The 22,803-nt window shown below is 42.1% G+C and overlaps 1 protein-coding gene across 5 annotated transcripts in view; it reads left to right on the top strand.

Annotated features, from left to right (window-relative positions):
- The window catches only part of myo3b (myosin IIIB), a 198,974-nt gene that overhangs the window by 101,684 nt on the left and 74,487 nt on the right, over positions 1-22,803 (top strand). For 3 of the 5 annotated variants that reach the window (XM_077217020.1, XM_077217025.1, XM_077217024.1), the window contains 2 exons: positions 19,400-19,479; positions 21,933-22,010. In XM_077217020.1, the coding sequence (XP_077073135.1) occupies positions 19,400-19,479; positions 21,933-22,010 (158 nt within the window). Of the gene's footprint in view, positions 1-19,399; positions 19,480-19,835; positions 19,857-21,932; positions 22,011-22,803 lie in introns of all 5 variants that reach the window. The other 2 variants (XM_077217021.1, XM_077217022.1) reach the window with 1 other exon arrangement.

Below are 22,803 nucleotides of genomic sequence, written 5' to 3'. Positions count from 1 at the left end.
TTACAATCTTTCAAATAGGTTTGCCACTCTTTCAACATTAGCTTGACCTCAGGGCAGTGCTGTGTTAGGCTTACAACATCCCTTGCTGCTTTTCCAACTGTGATATTGGGTCTTAGTCACACTAAACCGACCCAGCAGACCATCCCCTGATTAAAGTGGCCCACGTAGAAGAACCCAAAGCCCTTTAAAGTGGACAGAACTATCGTGACTCTCAAACCGCCTCTGGTCAAGATGTGGGCAGGGCATCTCGGACTGGAACGATCACATTTGCCTGTTTACCGTGCTGAGTTTCAAGAATATTTCATATTTACTTAAAAGAGCAGAGAGCTTCTGAATAAGAGATGAAGTACAAGGAAAAGCCAGGAGATACGAAGGCGCTTTCCTCAGCAGAAGTCAGCTTGTGTAGAGACTGCTGTCTGACAACTTTGATTGTCCTCTGTGCCGACAGCTTCACACACATACGCTTGGATGAAAGGTGTCATACTGAAGCAGGGATTGCTTTATAATCCAGGGCACATTGACTATTCTGGTCAATAGAAAGGCAACACAAGTGGCAGCTTGGGCCGCTGTTCTCTGTGAGAATCTTGCTGGGCTTAATTTTCAAAGTGAATGCACAGGGCTTTCTTTCTCTTTTTTCCCTGCCTCTCATTCGGCAGCTTGTGTCAGAAGCACATGTGAGGAGAGATGCTGGGTGTCATCCTTTTTCACAGGCCTGTGAGTTAACAGACAGATTGACCTGATGGGAAGTGTACATACACGCACACACACACACACATACGCACGCACGCTCGCACGCACGCACACACACACACACACACACACACACACACACACACACACACACACACACACACACACGCGCGCGATTTCCTTTCATTCATGTCCTGACCTCTCTTTTGGTTTCTGTGTTCTCTCTGTAGAAACGTACTCATGTAGTGAAAGGTTTTTTTTTTCTTCACAGTTTAAATGATTATAATAATGTATTTAAAGTTAATATTTTATGTATTTTGTAAATGGACATAAAACATTATTTTGCTAAATATATTTGAATTAGTTATTTAGGGAATCCTTTTGTTTGAGTGAATTCTTTACCACAACAGGGGTATATATATATATATATATATATATATATATATATACACACACTGATTTTAAAATAAATAATTAAATGTAATTTGATCAGAATATCTGACAATTTGCATGTCTCCATTCATCACTATTGCAATGGGTTATATAGAATAGAAAACAGCCCTACATTTTATTAGAGTTGTTAATTAATTAAAAAATAACTAATCAATCATACAGGTATATGTAATTATTTACAGCAAACATTAAAATGTTTAACCAAAAATATATCTTCACATTAAATCTCCAAACTAATGTAGAAGCAGCATAAAGACAGTTCTTTAAATATGTTTAATGGCATCTTTATACTAAAGTAATGTGGATGAAGGCCACGCAATACTGACACCTCTACTATGTATTTATTTTTTATTTTATTTTTAAATTGTAATTGTTGATGATAAATTGCGTAATTATAGCCATTTAACTTTACAGGATAATTGAAAGCCAGAAAACATTATTCACAAACCTATTGTAATATATGTCACATGTAGCTTTGTCTTCCTTCGGATGAGACATTAAACCGAGGTCCTGATTCTCTGTGGTCATTAAAATCATTGGATGTCCTTCAAAAAAAAAAAAAAAAAGTGTAGGCCAACATCCTGGCCAAACTTGCCCAATGTCCTCTGTCCATCATGGCCTGCTAATCATCCCCATATATATATACTGATTGTCTTCATCACTCTGTCTCCTCTCCACCAGTAAGCGTTCTGGTAAAATATGCCTTCCATTTTTAAGCACTTTGATTGCTGAGAAAAGTGCAATATTAATGTAACAAATTATATGTACACAATTATATCAGCTATCTTCATTTGAATGAGAGGTAATTTTTCCCCACTCTAAAGGTGAAGTATGATTTTCTTATGTTAAAATACATTCTCTAAACCAGTTTATTGTTCATTGACTACTATTATATGCCATTCATGGGTTTATCACCTCCAAAACTGTAAACGCTGAGCCTCCCAGGTACCACCAAAACACTGAGAGCGATCCGCTCAGGAGCGCGTTTCCCAAAAGCATCGTTAGCCAACTATGTTCGCAAGTTCCATTGTTATCAGCATAGTTCAACGAGTCTGTGTTTCCCGAAACCATCATTCCACCAAACATTCGCAAACAGCATTGCAGAGTTGGAACGACAGCTCTCGACCGGTGGTTAGAAGCATAGTTTCTTGTTTGCATGACATGTGGACTCAATAAATCCTTATCTTGAGCCGAATAAGCAAGCTGACATTCAGTACAATCTATATATTTTATTTAGAATACGTACAAGTGTCATTTACGTGAAAAAGCCAACTGAGCTGACATTTTCGGCGTGATGGCGTTTCATCTCCTCGATAGCCTCTTTAGTCCCATTTAGCCACTTGTTAGCAACCGCCTTTTTCAAGACACGTAACAGCTTCAAAAAATTACGAGTGGGGTAATACTGATGTATTTTATGTTATAGAATAAAACGTGAAAATGTCTTGAGCTTGTGTTTACCACAGATCTTATTTCAAAAATCCCATTAAAAAAGACTTTGGGACGATGGAAACGGAAGTGCTAAAATGCAACTCGCTTCTGCGTTTTGGCCTACAAAGTGTTGTCACACGGGCACCGCTCTATAAGCTTGATGTTTGCGTTCACTCTAGACAGAGTGTTTGTTCGCTCTAAAGACAGATGTTGGTTGAATGTCGGTTCAGTGTTTTTTTTTCATGTACTTATTTCATGTTCCCTTTCGAGGGAACTCGCGATGCGTCACTTGACGCTTTGGGAACGCCCCCAGCGTGCATGCGTCTGAGCATCAATGTCAACTAGTCCAATGGAAAGAATGAGCGTCACGGGCGGGTGACGTCATGACCAGGAAGGGATAAAGGCTCACCCGGTGAAACGCGGCATTAGCTTCTGTGTCTCAGCAAGCGATCTGTGTCATTTTGTCTCTGTCTATTTACTGTTGTCTGTTGCGGAAAAGGATGGAAACTAAACAAGTGTACAAACAGTGTGCTTCTCCCTGCCCGCGTTATTTAACGGGTGGGGACACACACGAGCTTTGTGTCGTTTGTTTGGGAGTGGAGCATGCGGTCTCAGCCTTCGAGGGGGCTGAGTGCCAGCATTGTGAGATGTTACCGCTTCGCATGCTCCGCTCTCGCCTGTCACTCTTTGATAAAGTGAGTGGGCAGGCTCGCGATCCACAGGGATCAGGACCCGCGTCTGCTGAGGCGGCGCGGAGAATGCATTCCTGGGGATCGCAAAAGGATCTTTCGGAGGGGTTGGAGACGGGTCCGAGGGCTCTTTCTCCTTCCTTACCCGAGAGATCCAGTGCTCTCTCCCCGGTGTCGGAAGCACGCTCTGCGGTTTCTTTCGCCCGGGGAGAGAGCCCTCCATTACTTTATTGCTCTTCCTCCGAGGAGGTTGATGTGATGAGTGTGGAGAGTGTAAGCACACACATGGGGGAAAGAGATTCACAATTTATTTCCCCAGCATATGATGAGCTGGTGGATGTTATGTCGCGGGCTGTAGAGAAATTAAATATTGAATGGCCATCTGAGAATAAGGGCACTCGTCCTAAAAGCAAATTAGATGAGCGCTTTTTATCTTCCACCACATTATCTCCACCACGAGGGCTTCCATTTTTTCCCGATTTGCACAATGAGATTTCTAAATCGTGGAATAAACCATACTCATCACGTCTTTTCAGCCCTCATGTTAACACTTATTCGAGAATAAGAGGGCTGAAAGAGTATGGTTATGAGGCGATGCCCCAGGCGGAAGAGAATTTAGCCAGTTATCTTTCCCCTGGTCCCGCATCGTCTCTGAAAGCCTCGGCTTTGCCCACTAGACCGCTTAAAGCCACTTCGGTGTTAGTGGGCAAAGCTTATACGGCAGCAGGTCAAGCTGGAGCATGTCTGCATACTATGGCAGTGCTCCAGGCTTATCAAGCTGACCTGCTGGGGGATCTGGATAGTAGTGAGGGAGTCAGTCATGACGATATTCGTGAACTTCGTCGGGCTACCGATCTTTCTCTCAGGGCTACTAAGGAGACCGCCAGAGCAATTGGGCGGTCTATGGCAGCCTTGGTAGCTACTGAGAGACATTTATGGTTAAATCTGTCTGAAATTAAAGAAAAAGATCGAGCTTTTTTATTAGATGCTCCGCTTGAACCTTCTGGTCTCTTCGGCGACGCAGTCCACGCGGTCGTCGAGAGATTTCAGGAGTCAAAAAAACAAGCGGACGTTTTTAAAAAGTTTATCCCTCGCCGGGTCCAGCCCCCTGGGGCTGCTGGGCGTGAGCAGCCCCAGCCGTCGAGCTCATCATATCGTGTGCATCAGAAAGAGAGTGTTGCATCTCGTGCACCTCCACGTAGAGACTGGAGACAGACGCAACCCTCTCAACCGAAGTCTTCTAAGTCGAAGCCGGATCTGAGGACCGTTCTTCAGGCGAAGAAGACTTCGGTTCAAAAAAAAAAAAGGTCCTGATGTTCATGCATCAGGCCTGTGAGGACAGCCCCGACCGAAGTGGAGCGGTGTACACCTCATTTTACGGTGCCCGTTCCATTTCGGGGTCCTCACGAGACCGTTCTGCCAACCCTGCCACCCTCGGTGCTTCAGGGCGCAGCGGTCTCCAGCGAGTCGCTGATGCTATGCTGCGGCACAGCATCGGTTTCGCGCCCTCTGAGGGGGGCCTTAGAGCGGCCAGTTCAGGTAGTTCCTGCCATTATGTTTCAGGCTCCAGAATTGGCTGTCTCGATAACACCAGAGACCAGCCTCGAGAGGCTGGTTCCCTTAGTAAATTTTCTGGCAGCGTGGAAGCTTCTGCCGAATATTTCTCATTGGGTCCTGCAGATTGTAGAGAAAGGATACAGAATCCAGTTTGGTTCTCGTCCTCCTCGTTACAACGGGGTGCTGCCCACAGTGGTGCATCCCGAGCAGGCTCTGGTAATGGAGCAAGAGGTAAAGGCCCTGTTAGCAAAGGAAGCTATAGAACAGGTGTACTCACCCGACAGAGAGTCGGGTTTTTACAGCCGTTATTTCATTGTTCCAAAAAAGGATGGGGGGTTGCGTCCCATTTTAGATCTTCGTCTGTTGAATCGTTCAGTACAGAAACTCAAGTTCAAGATGCTGACACTCAAACAGATCGCGACTCAAATCAGATCCGAGGACTGGTTTGTCACGATAGATCTGAAGGACGCCTACTTCCATATCTCCATCCTCCCTCAGCACAGGAAGTTCCTAAGGTTTTCTTTCGGGGGCAAAGAATACCAATATCGGGTTCTTCCTTTCGGTCTAGCTTTATCACCCCGCACGTTCACGAAATGCGTGGATGCAGCTCTAGCCCCTCTCAGGCTTCAGGGCATACGTATTCTGAACTACATCGACGACTGGCTGATTCTGGCGGAATCAGAGCAGTCGGCGGTTCGGCACCGAGGTGTCGTTCTCGCTCATATGCAGATGTTGGGGTTGAGGCTCAACGCCAAGAAGAGTGTTCTTTCTCCAGTACAGAGAACCACTTTCCTTGGTGTGGTATGGGATTCAGTGACGATGCGGGCCACTCTATCGCCCGTTCGTGTAGCTGCTATCCTGACAGCCACCAAAGAGCTAAAGCTAGGCCAGTCACGCACTGTGAAACAGTTCGAGAGACTGTTGGGTCTCTTGGCGGCAGCGTCCAACGTGATTCCTTTTGGCCTGCTGTACATGAGACCTTTACAGTGGTGGCTAAGGACCAGAGGGTTCTCCCCGAGGGGAAACCCACTTCGTATGATCAAGGTCACGCGGCGGTGCCTTCGTGCCTTAATTATATGGAGGAAACATTGGTTCTTAACCCAGGGTCCGGTATTGGGAGCTCTTTGCCATCGTGTTACGATCTCGACAGATGCTTCCCTCACCGGCTGGGGAGCGGTAATGGAAGGCTGCTCGGTTCAGGGTCTGTGGAAAAGTCATCATCTTTCGTGGCACATCAATTGCCTGGAGATGATGGCTGTCTTCAATGCGTTGAGACAGTTTCTCCCAGACCTGAGGGGTCATCATGTGCTTGTACGAACAGACAACACATCAGTGGTCTCTTATCTGAACCGTCAGGGGGGTCTGCGGTCGCGTCCGCTCTGCAAACTGGCGCACCAGATCCTCCTGTGGTCTCTGGGGAAGGTACTCTCCCTGAGGGCAGTGTATATTCCTGGGGACCAGAATGTGGGGGCAGACATCCTGTCGAGGCAGGAGCTGAGGCCAGGGGACTGGAGACTCCACCCCAAGGCGGTGGAGAAAATTTGGGAGTTTTACGGCCAAGCAGACGTGGATCTGTTTGCGTCTCAGCACCGGCGCACTGTCCACTTTGGTTCTCCCTTACTCACCCAGCCCCCCTGGGGCTGGATGCTATGGTGCAGACGTGGCCGAGGCTACGTCTGTACGCATTTCCCCCTGTTGCTCTGCTCCCAGGAGTTCTGGAACGAGTCCGCCAGTACGGAATAAGCCTACTGCTTGTAGCACCACGCTGGCCGAGTCGGATCTGGTTTGCGGACCTGATCCATCTCTTAGACGGTCCTCCCTTGGAGATCCCGATCAGGAGAGACCTTCTGTCTCAGGCCGGGGGCACAATATTTCACCCTCGACCAGAGATTTGGAACCTGTGGGTTTGGCCTCTGAGGGGGCCCAACTCATAGAGAGTGGTCTCTCAGCTGAGGCTGCTGAGACCATCCTAAGCTCCAGAGCTCCAGCTACTAGGAAACTATATGCGCTGAAATGGAAAGTTTTTTCTGTATGGTGTCACCGACATCAGTGGGATCCGGTTAACTGTTCTGTGAACACAGTACTCGAGTTCTTGCAGGAGCGCTTTACGTCAGGTTTATGTCCTTCCACACTTAAGGTTTACGTGGCGGCCATTGCGGCTTACCACGCCCTGGTTGGGGGTACATCGTTGGGTCGAGACCCCCTGATTACACGTTTCCTTCGTGGCACATTGAGGCTGAGGCCTGCAACTCGCACTAGGGTGCCAGCTTGGGATTTGGCATTAGTACTAGAAGGCCTGTCTAGGGCTCCATTCGAGCCCTTAGATTCGGTTTCAGAGAAATTTCTTACCCTTAAGACTATCTTTCTGCTAGCTATTTCCTCCCTTAAGAGAGTTGGAGACCTTCAGGCCCTTTCGGTTTCCCCCACTTGCCTTGAGTTTGCACCGGGGATGGTCAAGGCATTCTTATATCCAAAACAGGGATACATCCCTAAGGTGCCGACCTTGATTCCGAGGCCTATCGTGCTGCAGGCTTTCTGTCCTCCTCCTTTTACATCTGCGGACCAGGAAAGGCTGAACCTCTTGTGTCCAGTGCGAGCACTGGATACTTATGTTCATCGGACATCTTCTATGAGGAAGTCCGACCAGTTATTTATTTGCTTTGGATCACCTAAGAAGGGTCTTCCTGCTTCTAAACAGACGGTTAGCAAGTGGATAGTCGAGGCTATTTCACTTGCATACGAGTACTCTGACCATCCGTGTCCCTTGGTGGTCAGAGCTCACTCAACGAGGGGTATGGCGGCCTCTAAAGCCTTGTTATTTGGGGTTTCCCTCCAAGACGTTTGTGATGCGGCAGGCTGGTCCTCACCGCTCACATTCGTCAGGTTTTACAGTTTGGACCTGGATGCTGCCCCAGGTTCTCAGGTGCTTAGTGCTTAGTTCCAACAGACTGACACTCAGGTACTTGGAATTCTGGCGTTTTGGGTATTCTCGTTCCCAAAGCGTCAAGTGACGCATCGCGAGTTCCCTCGAAAGGGAACGTCTCAGGTTACTACTGTAACCATAGTTCCCTGAGAAAGGGAACGAGACGATGCGTCACCCTGCCATACTTCCTGCTTCCCTGTGATCGGCTTGCTTCGACTTTTTGAAGCTAATGCCGCGTTTCACCGGGTGAGCCTTTATCCCTTCCTGGTCATGACGTCACCCGCCCGTGACGCTCATTCTTTCCATTGGACTAGTTGACATTGATGCTCAGACGCATGCACGCTGGGGGCGTTCCCAAAGCGTCAAGTGACGCATCGTCTCGTTCCCTTTCTCAGGGAACTATGGTTACAGTAGTAACCTGAGACGTTTTGTGGTGATATTAGTAAGGTGTGCTGTTAGCAATTTTGCAATTTCAAACCTAAAATATTTTTTGTTTGCACAAAACATGAAAGGCTAATCATTCATTTTTTTCATGTATAATGTGTGATTTGTTACAAGGGACATAAACAGGAGTTATTCTACTAGAATTTACTCGGTTATATTCAAATTATAAGTATATTAATTGAAAACTGTGATTGAAATGATGTTGTGTTTCAGGGTTGAGCTTTTCGAGTTAATTGGAGTTGGGGGGAAACAGTTTAGAAAATGACCACTGAAAACTCTGTGTTCTTTTAACACTGAATAATATTGAAAATTAAGTGGATGTGTCATGAACTAGTATGTGGGTGTCAAGAAATCAAGAAGTCATTATGTGATTAATTTACATGCATTCACAGACACTGCTTCTCTCCACTGTGTGTGTGCGTGTGTGTGTGTGTGTGTGTGTGTGTGTGACACAGACACTATGTGTGTGTGTGTGTGTGTGTGTGTGTGTGTGTGTGTGTGTGTGTGTGTGTGTGTGTGTGTGTGTGTGTGTGTGTGTGTGTGTGTGTGTGTGTCAGTGTGCGTAGGTGCGTTATAAGCTGACTTCAGGGTAGATCCCCTTCATCAGACCATGATGTGTGTGTGAAAAGCGTGAAAATGCACTTATGCATTGCATGCTTGTTCCACTTGCACTAATTCATTTTGACAAATGTCCTTTAATAATCTGCACCGAGAGATGAGAGAGAGGGAGGAGGAGAGCGTCTCAGACAGACAGACAGGACTAGGAAGAGAAAGAGACTGGTTGGGAAAAATGACAGGCTGAGCGAAACAGAAGTTCTTTCATTTGTGTTTAGCATGATGTCATGTGACCTGACAGACACTTTATCACGGCAATTAGACCAGCAGTACCTGAGACTCAAATACATAATGCTGACGACTGACAATAGTCACTTTCACATATACAGCCTTTCTCTGAAAATAAGCATAGTTTTACCATTTAGAGATCATGCGTGATCAGGACCCATTAAGAATTCTGACAATTATCCGGGTTGAGAAATTATATTACCTCAAAAAAGCATGTTATTGATCTTATTGTGAAAAATTGATTCACATGGATGGTTCTTTTTTTAAAAAGTTGTTGAGCAAGCTCGCATTCAGTATTCCGTCCATCCAGTCAATATATGATGGACAGAACCAAGTCCCCAGACTATTTTTTTTTCTTTTTTGATAATTGCTTTACTTGGATGAAAGTCACAACTCTCAAGAAAAGATCTGTCGCTACTTCCGTTACGCTGTGACTTCTAAAGGTTATTTTGATGATTGGCATCACAGAGTTTACCAGTATTTTGGTGCTAATGACATTTTGAAGGGATACACCACCCCATTTTTTAAAATTGATTTACTCATACACATGCCGTTCCAGATGTACGACTTTCTTTCTTCAGATGAACACGTATACGTTTACGTTGAGCGAGAACTGCGTTTGATACTTAGCTAGAAGCAATAGTTAGTTTAAAACGATTAAAATACTAGTATTTTTCCTACATCAACTGGTGACGTTTGGATTACCGTTGCGTTCATTTTGTGTGGTTTTTATAGTATCCACTTTTGGGTTACTGTGCACTGGGATTATATGGACTCACAAATATGGATTATTTTTCTGAAAATCATTTGCTGGGAAAACATAAAGTGTCTCTTTAACCATAAAAAAGACAGTAAGCCATAGCTTGTGCGAACAGCTGGTGTACATTTAGCAGAAAAGGCAATCCAACTATTTAGCAGGTTTAATGTGTTTAATTTAGTTTTCATTCAACAGCGTCAGTACAGTCAGATCAATGATATTGTTGAATATTAGCTGGAGTTTGTTTATTAAGCGTGCAGGGCAACCACCAAGTAGATAATTACAATAATCTAGCCTTGAGGTCATGAACACTTGAACTAGCTTTTCTGCATTTGTCATTGAGAGCATATGTCATAATTTACATATATTTTAAAGATGGGAAAATGCTAGCCTGGTTAAAACCAGACCATTCTCAGTTGTAACTGAGTTAGGGTCCGGCAAAGCGTCATAGACAAATCATTTCCAGAGGGGCGTCACCAACGGACGTCGCGGATAGACCTAAAACCAATCAGAGCGATGAAGAAGATGACGTATGCAGAGCGGCGGAGAAACATCTCCCGAGTGTTGTTCTTTGCTCAGTTTTTAACAAAAAGGAAACGTTCAAATCGCTTAAAACAGACGCGATAACTGATTCGAACGAGTGATGTTCGACAGCGGCATCCATCTTTGTAATGTAGGCTAGCAAATCTGCTTCAAAATCCCAGCGCTGTCGTCATCGTGTAAAGCCCGCCCCAACGTTTCTGATTGGTGCCTCGATTTCGACGGATTGGAAATGAGTTTGAATGAGCTCTTTGCCAGACTAACTTTCAGAGCAAATCTAAATTTGCCGGAAGTTGTCTGGGTTTTCCCAGGCTAGGAAAATGCGGCATTAAAGATGCTAGAAATGTGACATTCAAATGAAAGATTGGTATCAAGGAGCACACCCAGGTTCCTAATCCTAACTGACGACGAAGACTTGACATAGCAGCCATCAAGTGTTAGGGGCAGTTCACACAGAACGTGTTTATCCATTACAATGCACTACTTTTCCTTTTTTTTTTTTATGTAATCACGTGCTAGATGGACGTGTGTGAAAAAATATTGTTGGAGTATAGATGTGCAGCATGAAACAACAGCATTAGTTTATTCATGTGCAGACAGAGTTTTGATACTGATTTGAGCCGGTTTTTACACGGGATGAGACCGAGCACCAGATCCAGCACCAGCACCCAGTCAGTGGAAAAGAGTTACGCAGGGAGCCAGTTCCCAGTGCTGTGTCAGTGTTTTGACTACAGCAGAGACAACATTAACCAGCAGCCTACACTTGTAATCCCATTGGAAGGAGCGTGGGATTCCTGAGCTATGGTTAGATCTGCAACAACTCAATTAATCCCTGACAAATAGAGCAATTAAATATGATCTGCTCTGAACGCAGGGAGCCATGCGTGCTCATTCACACGAGACGGTCGTTATGAAACAAGTGTGGCAATGGGAAGAAAAAACATAATTGTTTTCTTGACTTATTGTTTGTTTGTTTCAGCCTGTGACCCTTTCTAATCTGTCATCTGCTGTATTACTGGGGCGCAGACTACAAGAACAACAGATGTTTCATTTCCCTAGAATCCTTCAGACTTCACACACACACACACACACACACACACACACACACACACACACACACACACACACACACACACACACACACACGCACGCACACACACACACACACTAAAGCGCTGCAGCTACAGTTGCAATCCGCTCGCTGTTTCTGCGGTGGGTATTTTTCTAAAGGTGTGTGGCACATCTGTGCTGCCATTGTTTATTCATGCGCCGGAGCCTTTGAAACGTGCTAAAATGCTTCCCACTCATTATAAAACTCCTGCCACCCATGGATTAGCACTTTGATGTCACCAATCCGGCTTCAAAGGCTCCTTCAGTACCATTAATCAGAGTTTAGTCTCTGAAGACCCAGCCAGGGAAAACATTTGGACATCTTGTGCAGAAACTTTTGAAAAGCTAAGACGGTGCTGCATATACAACAGTGGGGTTTCATATCCCAAAGACGTGTGTGTGCGTGTTTAAGAGGAAGCAGAAAGAGAGTGTATTAACGATAGGGAGAAAGAGAGATGATAGACAGTGATGCCTCACTCTGATCCTGAACACTTTCAGCACTTGGATATTAGACTGTGCGTAGGTCACAAGGTTAACACAGCTCCTTTGAGGCTGTCTGTTAAAGGTGCACTTAAAGGAGTATTTTTTTTTAATCTATTTCTGTCATGACAACTCTCTGAAAGATTGTGACGGTAATGATAATGTTAATGTATTTGGTCTTGGCGGAATAGATTTGCTATGCTGCTGCAGAGAAAGTATAGAGACTTAATAGGTAATGTTAATGTATCTGTTGAATATTGCTGTATAAGACATGCTGCTGCTTTACTTATAACATACATTAAATAACCCCTGTAGCAGATCTATACAGGTGGAGCTGGGGAAGGTGGATGGTTTCTGAAAGTGCCCGTTGGTGTTTTAAGCCCCCAACGCTCCCCGCCCCCTACAGTTTCAGCCAATCGCAGCAAATCTACTATTGCCAATCTGTTTACAGTTAGCTAGATAGCTGAGCGTGTCCGGCCGGCAGCAAAGAAAATCCCTAGCAGCTAGTGTTGGCTATATGTCAAAGCATAGTCTTTTTTTTATAATAAAACATTTCATTATGAATTCAGATCTTAGAATATTGCTCTAGGCAACTTACCGTACCAAGTTGAGTGGAGTCAAGATCGATCGCTCGTTGGTTCTCAAAGTTAAATGCGAGCACCATTGTTGTGATTGGCTGAAACACGGTGTAGGGGGCGGGAAGCACCTTCCATGCAGCGTTGGGGGCTTAAAACACCAACGAGCTCTGAAGGCGCCCTGCAGGCTGTTAAAATCAAACAATGCCAAGTATTTGAATGTTAAGCAGCAAGCTCATTGGCTGCTGATGCAACAGCAACCAATCAGCTGTGCTATGTAGATAACAATGTGATCACTAAGGGATTGAGTTAAGGAACTATCAGCCTGCACCATCTAGAGTTTCATGACAGTACTTTGTATTTATTTATTTTTAAACACTCATGTAGTTAAATTACAGGGTAAATTATTGTAGGTCTACAATGTGGTCACACTTTGCAGGTCCAGAAAGGAAAAGACTCTTGTGTTGTTTTTTGAAGGCTGCAGCTTTATTAGATCAACCCATTATAACAATGAAAGTTTATGACTGTGTTTAAGTCATTTGTCAATTTGATTAATATTATTTTATATTGTCAAGATGTTTTTATTACAAGAAGCTGCTATCCTTGTGAAAAAGTATACTTTCACATTCTTTTAAAAGAGTAATTATTATGAAAATACTATACTTTAAAAGTATATGTTTATGTGTATATATATATATATATATATATATATATATAGTATATGTTTTCGAACACTCAATGGTATGTTATTTACAATTAAATGAAAATGTATTATAATTTAATTTTACATTGAAAGCAATTAGCTAAACTTTAGCACCCATTTAAGTAGGACTTAAAGGGTTAGTTCACCCAAAAATGAAAATGATGTCATTAATGACATCCAAGCCCGTAAGACCTCCGTTCATCTTCAGAACACAGTTTAAGATATTTTAGATTTAGTCCGAGAGCTTTCTGTCCCTCCATTGAAAATGTATGAACGGTATACTGTCAAATCAAATCAACTAAAATCCTTTTATTGTCACACAACCATATACACAAGTGCAACAGTGGGTGAAATTCTTAGGTGCAGTTCCGAGCAACATAGCAGTATGACACGATGTGACGTAAACAATTACAGCAAACATCAGATTTACATAGATTACACATCTAATGTGCGCACAATTACTCACAGTACCATACACACTAACAGAACAATAATTAATATACAATATACACTATACACTATACAATATACAACAATTTACAATATACAACAATATGCAAAAAAATACAAAAAGAGGTATGTATACATGCAATAGATACACGTAAGGTGGATATATAAAAATAAAAAAATTAATATATATATATATATATATATATATTGTAATATGCAGTAGGTTATGTTGTGGTGTGTTGACAGTTAGACTGTTTATGGTTATTGATCATGAGGGATCAAGAGTTTAGAAATCTAATTGCTTGTGGGAAGAAGCTGTCATGGAGTCGGCTGGTGTGTGTCCTGATGCTGCGGTACCGCCTGCCTGATGGTAGCAGTGAGAGCAGTCCATGGCTCGGGTGGCTAGAGTCTCTGATGATCCTCCGAGCTTTCCTCACACACCGCCTGGCATAAATATCCTGGAGGGAGGGAAGCTCACCTCCGATAATACGGCTGGCAGTGCGCGCCACCCTTCGCAGGGCTTTGCGGTTACGGCTGGTGGTGTTGCCGTACCAGGCAGTGATGCAGCCAGAACTGTGTGAGGATGTGGCGGTTCATTCCGAACTTCCTCAGCCGTCTCAGGAAGAAGAGGCGCTGATGAGCCTTCTTCACGACGGCCTCGGTGTGGACGGACCATGTGAGTTCCTCTGTGATATGGACACCGAGGAACTTGAAGCTGCTGACTCTCTCCACCAGTGCTCCATTGATGGTGATGGGGCTGTGTTCTCTGTCGTTCTTCCTGAAGTCGACCACTAGCTCCTTGGTTTTGCTGATGTTGAGGGAGAGGTTGTTCTTCTGACACCAGTGTTACAGAGTGAGCACCTCCTCTCTGTAGGCCGTTTTATCGTTGTCGGTGATCAGACCTACGACCGTCGTATCATCAACAAACTTGATGATGGAATTGGAGCTGTGAGTTGCCACGCAGTCATATGTGTACAAGGAGTACAAGAGTGGGCTAAAAACACAGCCCTGAGGGGCTCCAGTGTTGAGGGTCAGTGATGAGGAGATGTTGCTGCCTATTCTAACCACCTGGCGTCTGTTTGACAGGAAGTCCAGGATCCAGCTGCACAGCAAGCTGTTTAAGCCCAGAGCCCGCAGTTTCACATCAAGCAAGGAGGGCACTATGGTGTTGAATGCAGAGCTGTAGTCTACAAACAGCATTCTCAGATATGTGTTCCTTTTTTCCAGGTGGGAGAGAGCAGTGTGTATTGCAGATGCAATAGCATCATCAGTGGAGCGGTTATTGTCCTTGTCCAGAAAGAAAATAAAGACATCATCAAAGTAGTCCATGTGACATCAGTGGGTTAGTTAGATCTTAAGTAGATCTTTATTTGGTTTCACTTAATTTTGATGGTCCCTTTAACACATTCTGTTGTCTATAAGTAACATTGCACCTTCATGTCTTCTAACTCTCATTAGAGTATTAGTAGAGTATTAGTAGACTGGTAGGGTTACTTATACAAAGTTACTTATAGTCAGTGTAGTGTCTCTTGGAGTGTCTCTTTATCACAATAAAGAGTTTGCAGATAGGAAGCAGATAGTCCACTAATACTCTAATGAGAGTTAGTTGACATGTAGTTGAAAAATTACTTATAGTTAACAGAATGTTCAAAAGGGACCATCACAATAAAGTGTTACCCTTTATTTGTAATTTTAATAATAATTATTGTCTTTGAAAATAGGGTTAAATTGTACTGCCAAATATACTAACAAGCATTTATGGTAAGTCAAGTCACCTTTATATAGCACTTTTTTGCAATAGGGATTGTTTCAAAGCAGCTTTGATAACAGGAAAATAATGCAACAGAGTGTGTTTCGGCTGTATAGCTGAAGAAAATAGTTTCATAATGTCCAGCTTAAGTAAGTTTTGTTGTAAATTAGGCCTATTAAGTTATTAGGAAGTTATTAATTTAGTTAATTTATCTAAACAGCCAGCTCATTTCAGTTCTCATATAATGGTGTCAATGCAGGCAGATCAATAATATTGTTGAATATGAAGTGTCCTCAACTAACCAAGCCAAAGGCAACAGTGGGAAGGAACCAAAACTCCATCAGGTTACAGAATGGAGAAAAAAAAAAAGACCTTGGGAGAAACCAGGCTCATTTGGGGGGCCAGTTCTCCTCTGGCCAATGAACGAACAGTGCATGAAACTAAACTAAAATTAAACTTGTATGTTATGTATTTTAAACACATTTGGAATGAAGCACATTTAAAATATATTAGTCTTGCGTAGCCAGACCTTCAGACTAATGGCAGAAGTCATGTTTAGGGGCATGAAAATGTAACGTCAATGTCCCTACAATAACTCTTGGACGTATTTTAAAGAGTCCATGCCGCTAACTTGACATACTTCACATACTTTTGAAAATCCAGCATTTACTGGATCCTGAAAAGCTCTTATTGTCACAGTTGTAAACACGACGGCTTTCTTCTTCCATGAAGGGGTTTGGCGTCACGGCATCTTTGTTTCCAGGCAAACCGTTAAAGAATGTCTGTTTAGTTTCATCATGATTTGGTTTTGTTTTCCCTGCTCCCATTTTGGCTGTGATCATTGGTCATTAGTTTCTGATTAATCCCGCACCTGTTTCTGTTAACTCTCCCTGTATTTAGTTTCCCTGGTCCTTTTTCTGGTATTGTTTATGGTTTTAATGTGGCTGTGTTCTCCTGAGTTTCTCCCTGGATTTATTATTAAAGACTGTTTATTTCTCTGAATCTCCTGCGTCGTGTGTTTGCTAATGCCACACACGTGAACATCTGCAAGTACTTGTTTAAATGTACTTTAGTACACTAAAATTAAATACAATTAAGTGCACTTCTTTTTCAAAAGGGCACACTGTAGGGCACACTGTCGGGACCACAGCCATAAAAGTTAAGGCCCCGATTTACTTCAAGCAAAATCGAAGAATAAAGTTAAACAAAATAAATTTTGTTTTGTGTTTGTTTCAGGAATTATAATTTTAATGTTTAATTCTGTAAAGTTGCTTGCTTTTAAACAATCTATTGTATAAAGTGGACATGACTTTACTGGAGTGCCGAATTGCAGAGCTTGTGCATACAAATCCACATTGATGATCAGTGGCTTTCTTAACTAGTGTTTTCTCATTGCTGTAATTTTAGTTGTTTGTTTATTTTGTTAGAGAGAAAAGCATAAGAAAGAACTTATGAGTATATCGTGAGTATACGTGCATTGCTGTTTTAACAGTACTTGAAGGCCCTGTCCCAAATGGCACACTCCGGACTTGTGGACTTCCTCAGAGTCCACACTTCGGTGACGTCATGTAGTGCAGACCTATAGGGCCCTTAGCGCGAGTCCGCGAGGGCGCATTGAGAGGTATTTTTGGGACAGACTCGATCGTCACGCCGGAAACAGGAAGGAGGTCTCAGCTCAGACGTCGAAGCTGAATAAACTTAAAGGTCATATCACAAAAATATCACAAATATCATTAAAAAAATTACAGTCTTTAGCATGGAGAACAGGATTTATTTTATTTTCCCAAATCTTATGTCCATGTGAACTACACAGCCTGCTTTTACAGTTCTATAATTGTATATGCCACCTGGGAATATTTAAATGATCAATACAGTTGTACATAATAATACATAATGTTCAATTTTAACACAAAATTAAAATTTAAAGGAGTTTAAGAAAAATGTATAGGTTTCAATATTCATACTACGTTTATATGACTAAAGCCATGACATTCGGTTCTATTTATGGAATAAATCATAATGCGATCGTATTATTTAACACGCTATTATTATGTTTGAGATATCAACCACTGGTCGATAATGTTTGTATAAACTGTAAGTAACAACTGGTAAAATGTAGCCTACGCCTATATCATAAAGCCATGTTAACAGTCCGTGAGCGAAATCTCCTCCCATCCGTTTTCTGACTGGCATTTCGCAAGGATTCCTGGGTAGTTAAAGTGCGTGGAGCCTGCATCTATGCGGGCTTCGCGGAAGACCGCTTCAAGGGTACAAAGGGGGCGCTGCTGAGCTCACTTCAGAGCGTTAAAATGCTAAATGGGACGGCCTACGGACACGTAGACTCGGCGAGCACGCGCAATTTAAAGGTGCAGTGTGTGACTTTTAGCGACATCTAGTGGTTCGGTTGCGAGTTTACACTAAGGGCTCAGCCCACTGCTCACCCCTCCCTTTCGAAGAAGCTACGGTGGCTAAAACGGGACAAATATCGTCGTCTGAGACGGCAGTGAATAGCCAGAGTAAACCAAGTTTCTGTACCACAGTCCATTATAAACCACATCATGGATAAAGTTTACAAAGCCATAGTCAGGTGAGATCAAGGGTCTTAATACGTAATATAATAATAGTAATTAGTTGATTGTCTCACGAACGTAGCCAGCACATTCTCCCCACATAGCAAACCCATAATACAGCGAGGGAGAAGAACCACACGAAACTATGCAACTATATATTTTTTCTAACAGGGTACTAAAAGTTTAGCTGGCTAATATGAGCTGTTACTGTGGCTGAGCTGGTTAAAGCGGTAAGCCTTGTTTATACTGGACGCGTCCGCATGAGCCCAAAGGTGCGTGCGACAAAAATGACGTGATTGTAACAGCGCGCGCGCCTCGCATCCCCTAGACACCATTTACTACACACAATAGGCTTTTTTTCTCTGATTTTGGAAACTCGATCGACTTAAAATGCTTCCAAGATCGACGGGTTGGTGATTCCTGTAACTGTTTTACGGTCAATGACAATAGTACTAATCAGCTGTCTCACGAACGTAACCAATACATTTATCCCCACATAGCAAAGCCATAACACAGCGAGGGAGAAGAATTAAGTTACATGAAACAATCCAACTACATATTTTACACCACTGACAAGGGAAAAGTCTCTACTCACGGTGTTTATGGCTAGCTTCTAGCTTTCTGCGGCTTCTCTTTCAAGGTAGTGACGAAACGCGCTCTGTAACGCTGTTTGTTCGCTGTCGGCTACGGTAGAAACATGACGTCACAATATGTCGACCTTCATAGAAGGGGATTCCTGCGACTATGTAGATATAAATGCCTCATTCTAAGGTAATACAAATATTACGGTTTATTAAGTAAGTTCTTTATACACAACTGAACACATAGTTATGGATGTCATATTGCATATCTGTTAATAGATACTCAAAATTTTTACACATTGCACCTTTAAGTCCACGAGACTGAAAGTCCGCATGAAGTGCGCCATTTGGGACAGGGCCGAAGATGACAGGCTCCCTAAGCGTGATCCCAATCAGTCGACACCTCGACTACGTCTCCGTTCCCTCCTTCAGGGAACGAGGGTTACATACGTAACCAAGACGTTTATTTTGTTATTGAAAGGCATAAGAAAGAACTTGGCCGTGAGTATATCGGGGCCTTTACTGTTATTGAAACATTTTGAATTTTGGTATTACCAGTCATCAGGGAAAAAAAATATGATTATGAAAGCAATAACAGTTTGATGACTGGCTATCTGTGTTATTTTCACAGACACGGTGGTTGACTGTCCATAAGGGTAGAGCAATCTTGAACAAGATCGCAGTTTTTGTAATTCTAGTCCGGTCCTGTCTTTGGGTTGATCTCCTCCAGGGTTCAAACATGCGTTCTTTGGGTTGCAAGCCCAGAGCACTACACTACCATATTGTTTTATTCATTCATGCTTCAGAGAGGGAAGATTGACGTGTCACTGATCTGTGTTTCTTCTTTGCTGAGCAGGAAACCTGGCCACATCTAGAGCAAGAGTGACAGCAGCGTCCAGATCTCTGCCTCCACAACTGAGCAGCGGGAGGAACAAGGTCTGAGCTATTACATTGTCTTCTGCACATTCAGATGTTCATCATAAAAGTATTCTGTTTTTTTTACAAGTTTGTCAATTCAGATAAAAAGGATTTACACAACACATATTTTAGTTCCTTTTCTGATTTTTGGACAGTTTAATCTTTTCAATAAAGTAAAATACATTTGCATCAACTACAAAATCTGAATGAATATATTACAACTGATGAGACCTGGCTGTGATGTCATTATTTTGCCTGTGCTTTTGCTCCTGAACCTCTGAACTCTTGCATGTTTTCATTGAAAAAGACCCCTGTTCTTCTCTGTTCTTTACTTTTTATCTATTATCTGTCTGAACTATCCTTTCTCCTCTCAGTCTCCTAAATACCTGCTAAAGGTAAGAATTTCTTTGTATCCATCTTCATATTTTCTGATGTAATTTCCACTACTTTATTTTCATTTTGTTTTGCTTTTATTAGAGCCAATGGACAAACATCTATCTAAAAACTATAATTAGTTTTATTTTGAATAATCCTGAGACTATGAATCAATGTTTTGAGAAGCAGCTCTATAGGGGTCACATCCGATCCTTTTTAAGTCCACTTATAATGTTAATGAAGGTTTTAACAATCATAATCTTTTTCTCTCTCTTTTTTTTTTAATTTTGAAGCTTTTACTTCATGCCTTTAGCTTTGAAAACATTTAAGGCTAATGTACACCTAAAAGATTACAAAATTCACTTGTAGATATATGCATTTTAAATTTACACTTTTATTTATTTTATTTTTTTTAGAAAAGTGGAACAACAATATAGATAACTCTTTTCTTGCAGTATAGATTTTGGTCCAATCCAATGCTCTATGAAATGAGATTGTTCCTTCCCCAGACAGACCACCGCACCTGCAATAGACTAGCAATAGAAACACATGCTGCATTCATGCTATGTCATAATTACCATAGTCTTCTTGAGACGACAACACATGGACGTTCATCTGGAGCTGTTCACATCCTCGGACTGGGAATTATGCGTTTCTATGACAAGAATAAACAGGGATGGTCTTATTATTGGGAGATACGAGGGTCCGTGGCTCTACCATGTTAGGCCTGTCTCGATTAATTGATTAATTATCTGAGTGTGGATATTTGATCTAATCCTAATTATTTTAGACCATAATAATTGTGCTGTTTAATTTCAATCACATTTTATTCAAGTAAGGGAAATTTAGGCTGAAAGAAATGCCGTCAAATACGCAATATCATGTCTCCTTTTCCAGTTATTATATTATATTATATTATATTATATTATATTATATTATATTATATTATATTATATTATATTATATTATATTATATTATATTATATTCTTTTAACTGCATTAAAATGTATCATATGCACCAATTTTATTATGATTTATATTATTATTTATAAATGATTTCAAGTACAAAAAAAAGAATGTATTGGGCTTGCACTGTAATTGAGATAAAACAGGATTAAACAGAATTAACTTGTTAATCACAATTAAATTAATCATCAGCACAAAATGAATGATTGTGACAGGCCTAGGTGAAGTTGGCATTTCTTTAGATTTAGTGCATATTGAGGACTTCATAAAGCTGGATTTGGGCAGTCTGCTTCATGCTGCAATATGTTCAAACTTCAGTTCTGGGTTATTGTTCCCATGAAGGAACACCCTGGGTAATTATTTCTCCCTTTTCCTCCGTTCTGCGGGTAAGATTAAAACAGTCCCGCAGACTACCTGCTGTATCAGAGACATATAATTAGACAGCCAATTAATTGGTTCCTGTTAATATTGCAGATACCTTTAAACTGCTTCAGTCACAGATGAGATGCTCTTGTAAAAAGGCCTGCATGTAAGCAGAAGTGGGACAGATGTCTTATTAAAACACTGGGTTAGTTCGATTGTCTCTCAGTCACGGTTCATGTCCAACCCTTCAGTTTCTCAGACGTTTTTCATAAAGATCACACACACACCCGCCTCTACGCACTCAGATGAAATGGAATATTAAGACACACTTTGCTGGTATAGACCTGCTCTAAATTATGCATCACCTTGATAAATTCATGAGGTCTGTTGTAGAGATGGCTGTTATACACATCATATCTTGTCCTTGTTAGGAACAGTTGAAAGTGTGAAGTTCATTATCAAAGAACATCTTTGCAGTATCAAACCAATCGTGCTCAGGGATCATTGCTTAGATCAAGATGTTGGATTATCTTCTGTGTTTTGGTGTATATAAGTAATGTTGGCTGCTTTTAGAGCCACCTCTCCATCTCATATTCCTACGCCTGACCAGAATTTAACGAAACCTCATTTTAATGCTAAAGTGTAAATGATAATTCATCCTAGTGCTAAAGTGGATGTTGTTCTATGTGACCAGTTCTGTGTACTTGCATATTGGTGATGTGTGCATGCAGACTAAGTTACAGTAAGTGTGTTTTCTGTGTGTTTAGGTGGACACAATGGAAATGATACGTCACCCTGAGGAAACCACTAATATGAGGAGACAAACAGTGGCGTCTTATTTCAGGGTGAATCCTCTGCACATCACATTATCAGTTTTGTATTTTATCATTCTGTTTTAAAGGAATAGTTCACCCAAAAGTTAAAGTTATTTCATCAATTACTCACCCTCATGTCGTTCCAAACCCGTAAGACTTTCGTTCATGTTTGAGACATGAAGATCTTTTTGATGAAGTTTGAGAGATTTCTGTCCCTTGATTGACAGCTACGCAACTACAACTGTAGACGCTTTTCCACTTCGTAGCACAACTCGACTCGCTTTACTTTGGTTTTCTTTTCCACCGCAGTTTAGTACCGCTTTTAAAGTGGGTGGGATTATAGACTGAACATTACAGTTGTGCCGCTTCTTCTTCTGCTCATCGGCTACCAATGAGAGGAACGTCTGCACCTCGTCTACTGACCACGATACTGTCACGTTCAGTTTAGTTCATGGACTTTCAGTGTGTTTTTATCTGTCACGTGTTTCTTTGTTCAGTTTTCCTCCACTCTTTTGTCTCCTCGGTTACCATCATTATTAGTTCACGTGCGTCAGCGATGTTTAGTAATGATCCTCGTTGTGTTCACTACTTAAGTTGTTCCTTCTCCTGCACTCCTTGTCCGGTCACCGTAATACCTACTTCCTGTTAATGTGAGATCCCTGTCTGTTACCTGATTCTTGAGTGTTGCTATTAAAGTGTTTGGATTTCATCTTCTGAGTCTTCAGCCTGTTACTGTCCGTTACAGAGACAGCCATTTCTTTTTTCAAGTTGCGGTCGACGTGTCGTTTAAAAAAGTTACATCAAAGTTGCGAACAAATGATTC

Source organism: Siphateles boraxobius, unplaced genomic scaffold (assembly GCF_051911475.1).
Source record: "Siphateles boraxobius isolate OS27281-9 unplaced genomic scaffold, OSU_SipBor_1 7, whole genome shotgun sequence".
Classification (NCBI taxonomy): domain Eukaryota; kingdom Metazoa; phylum Chordata; class Actinopteri; order Cypriniformes; family Leuciscidae; genus Siphateles; species Siphateles boraxobius.
Note: the sequence above shows the minus strand (reverse complement) of the source record. Positions and strands in the feature narration are given on the sequence as shown.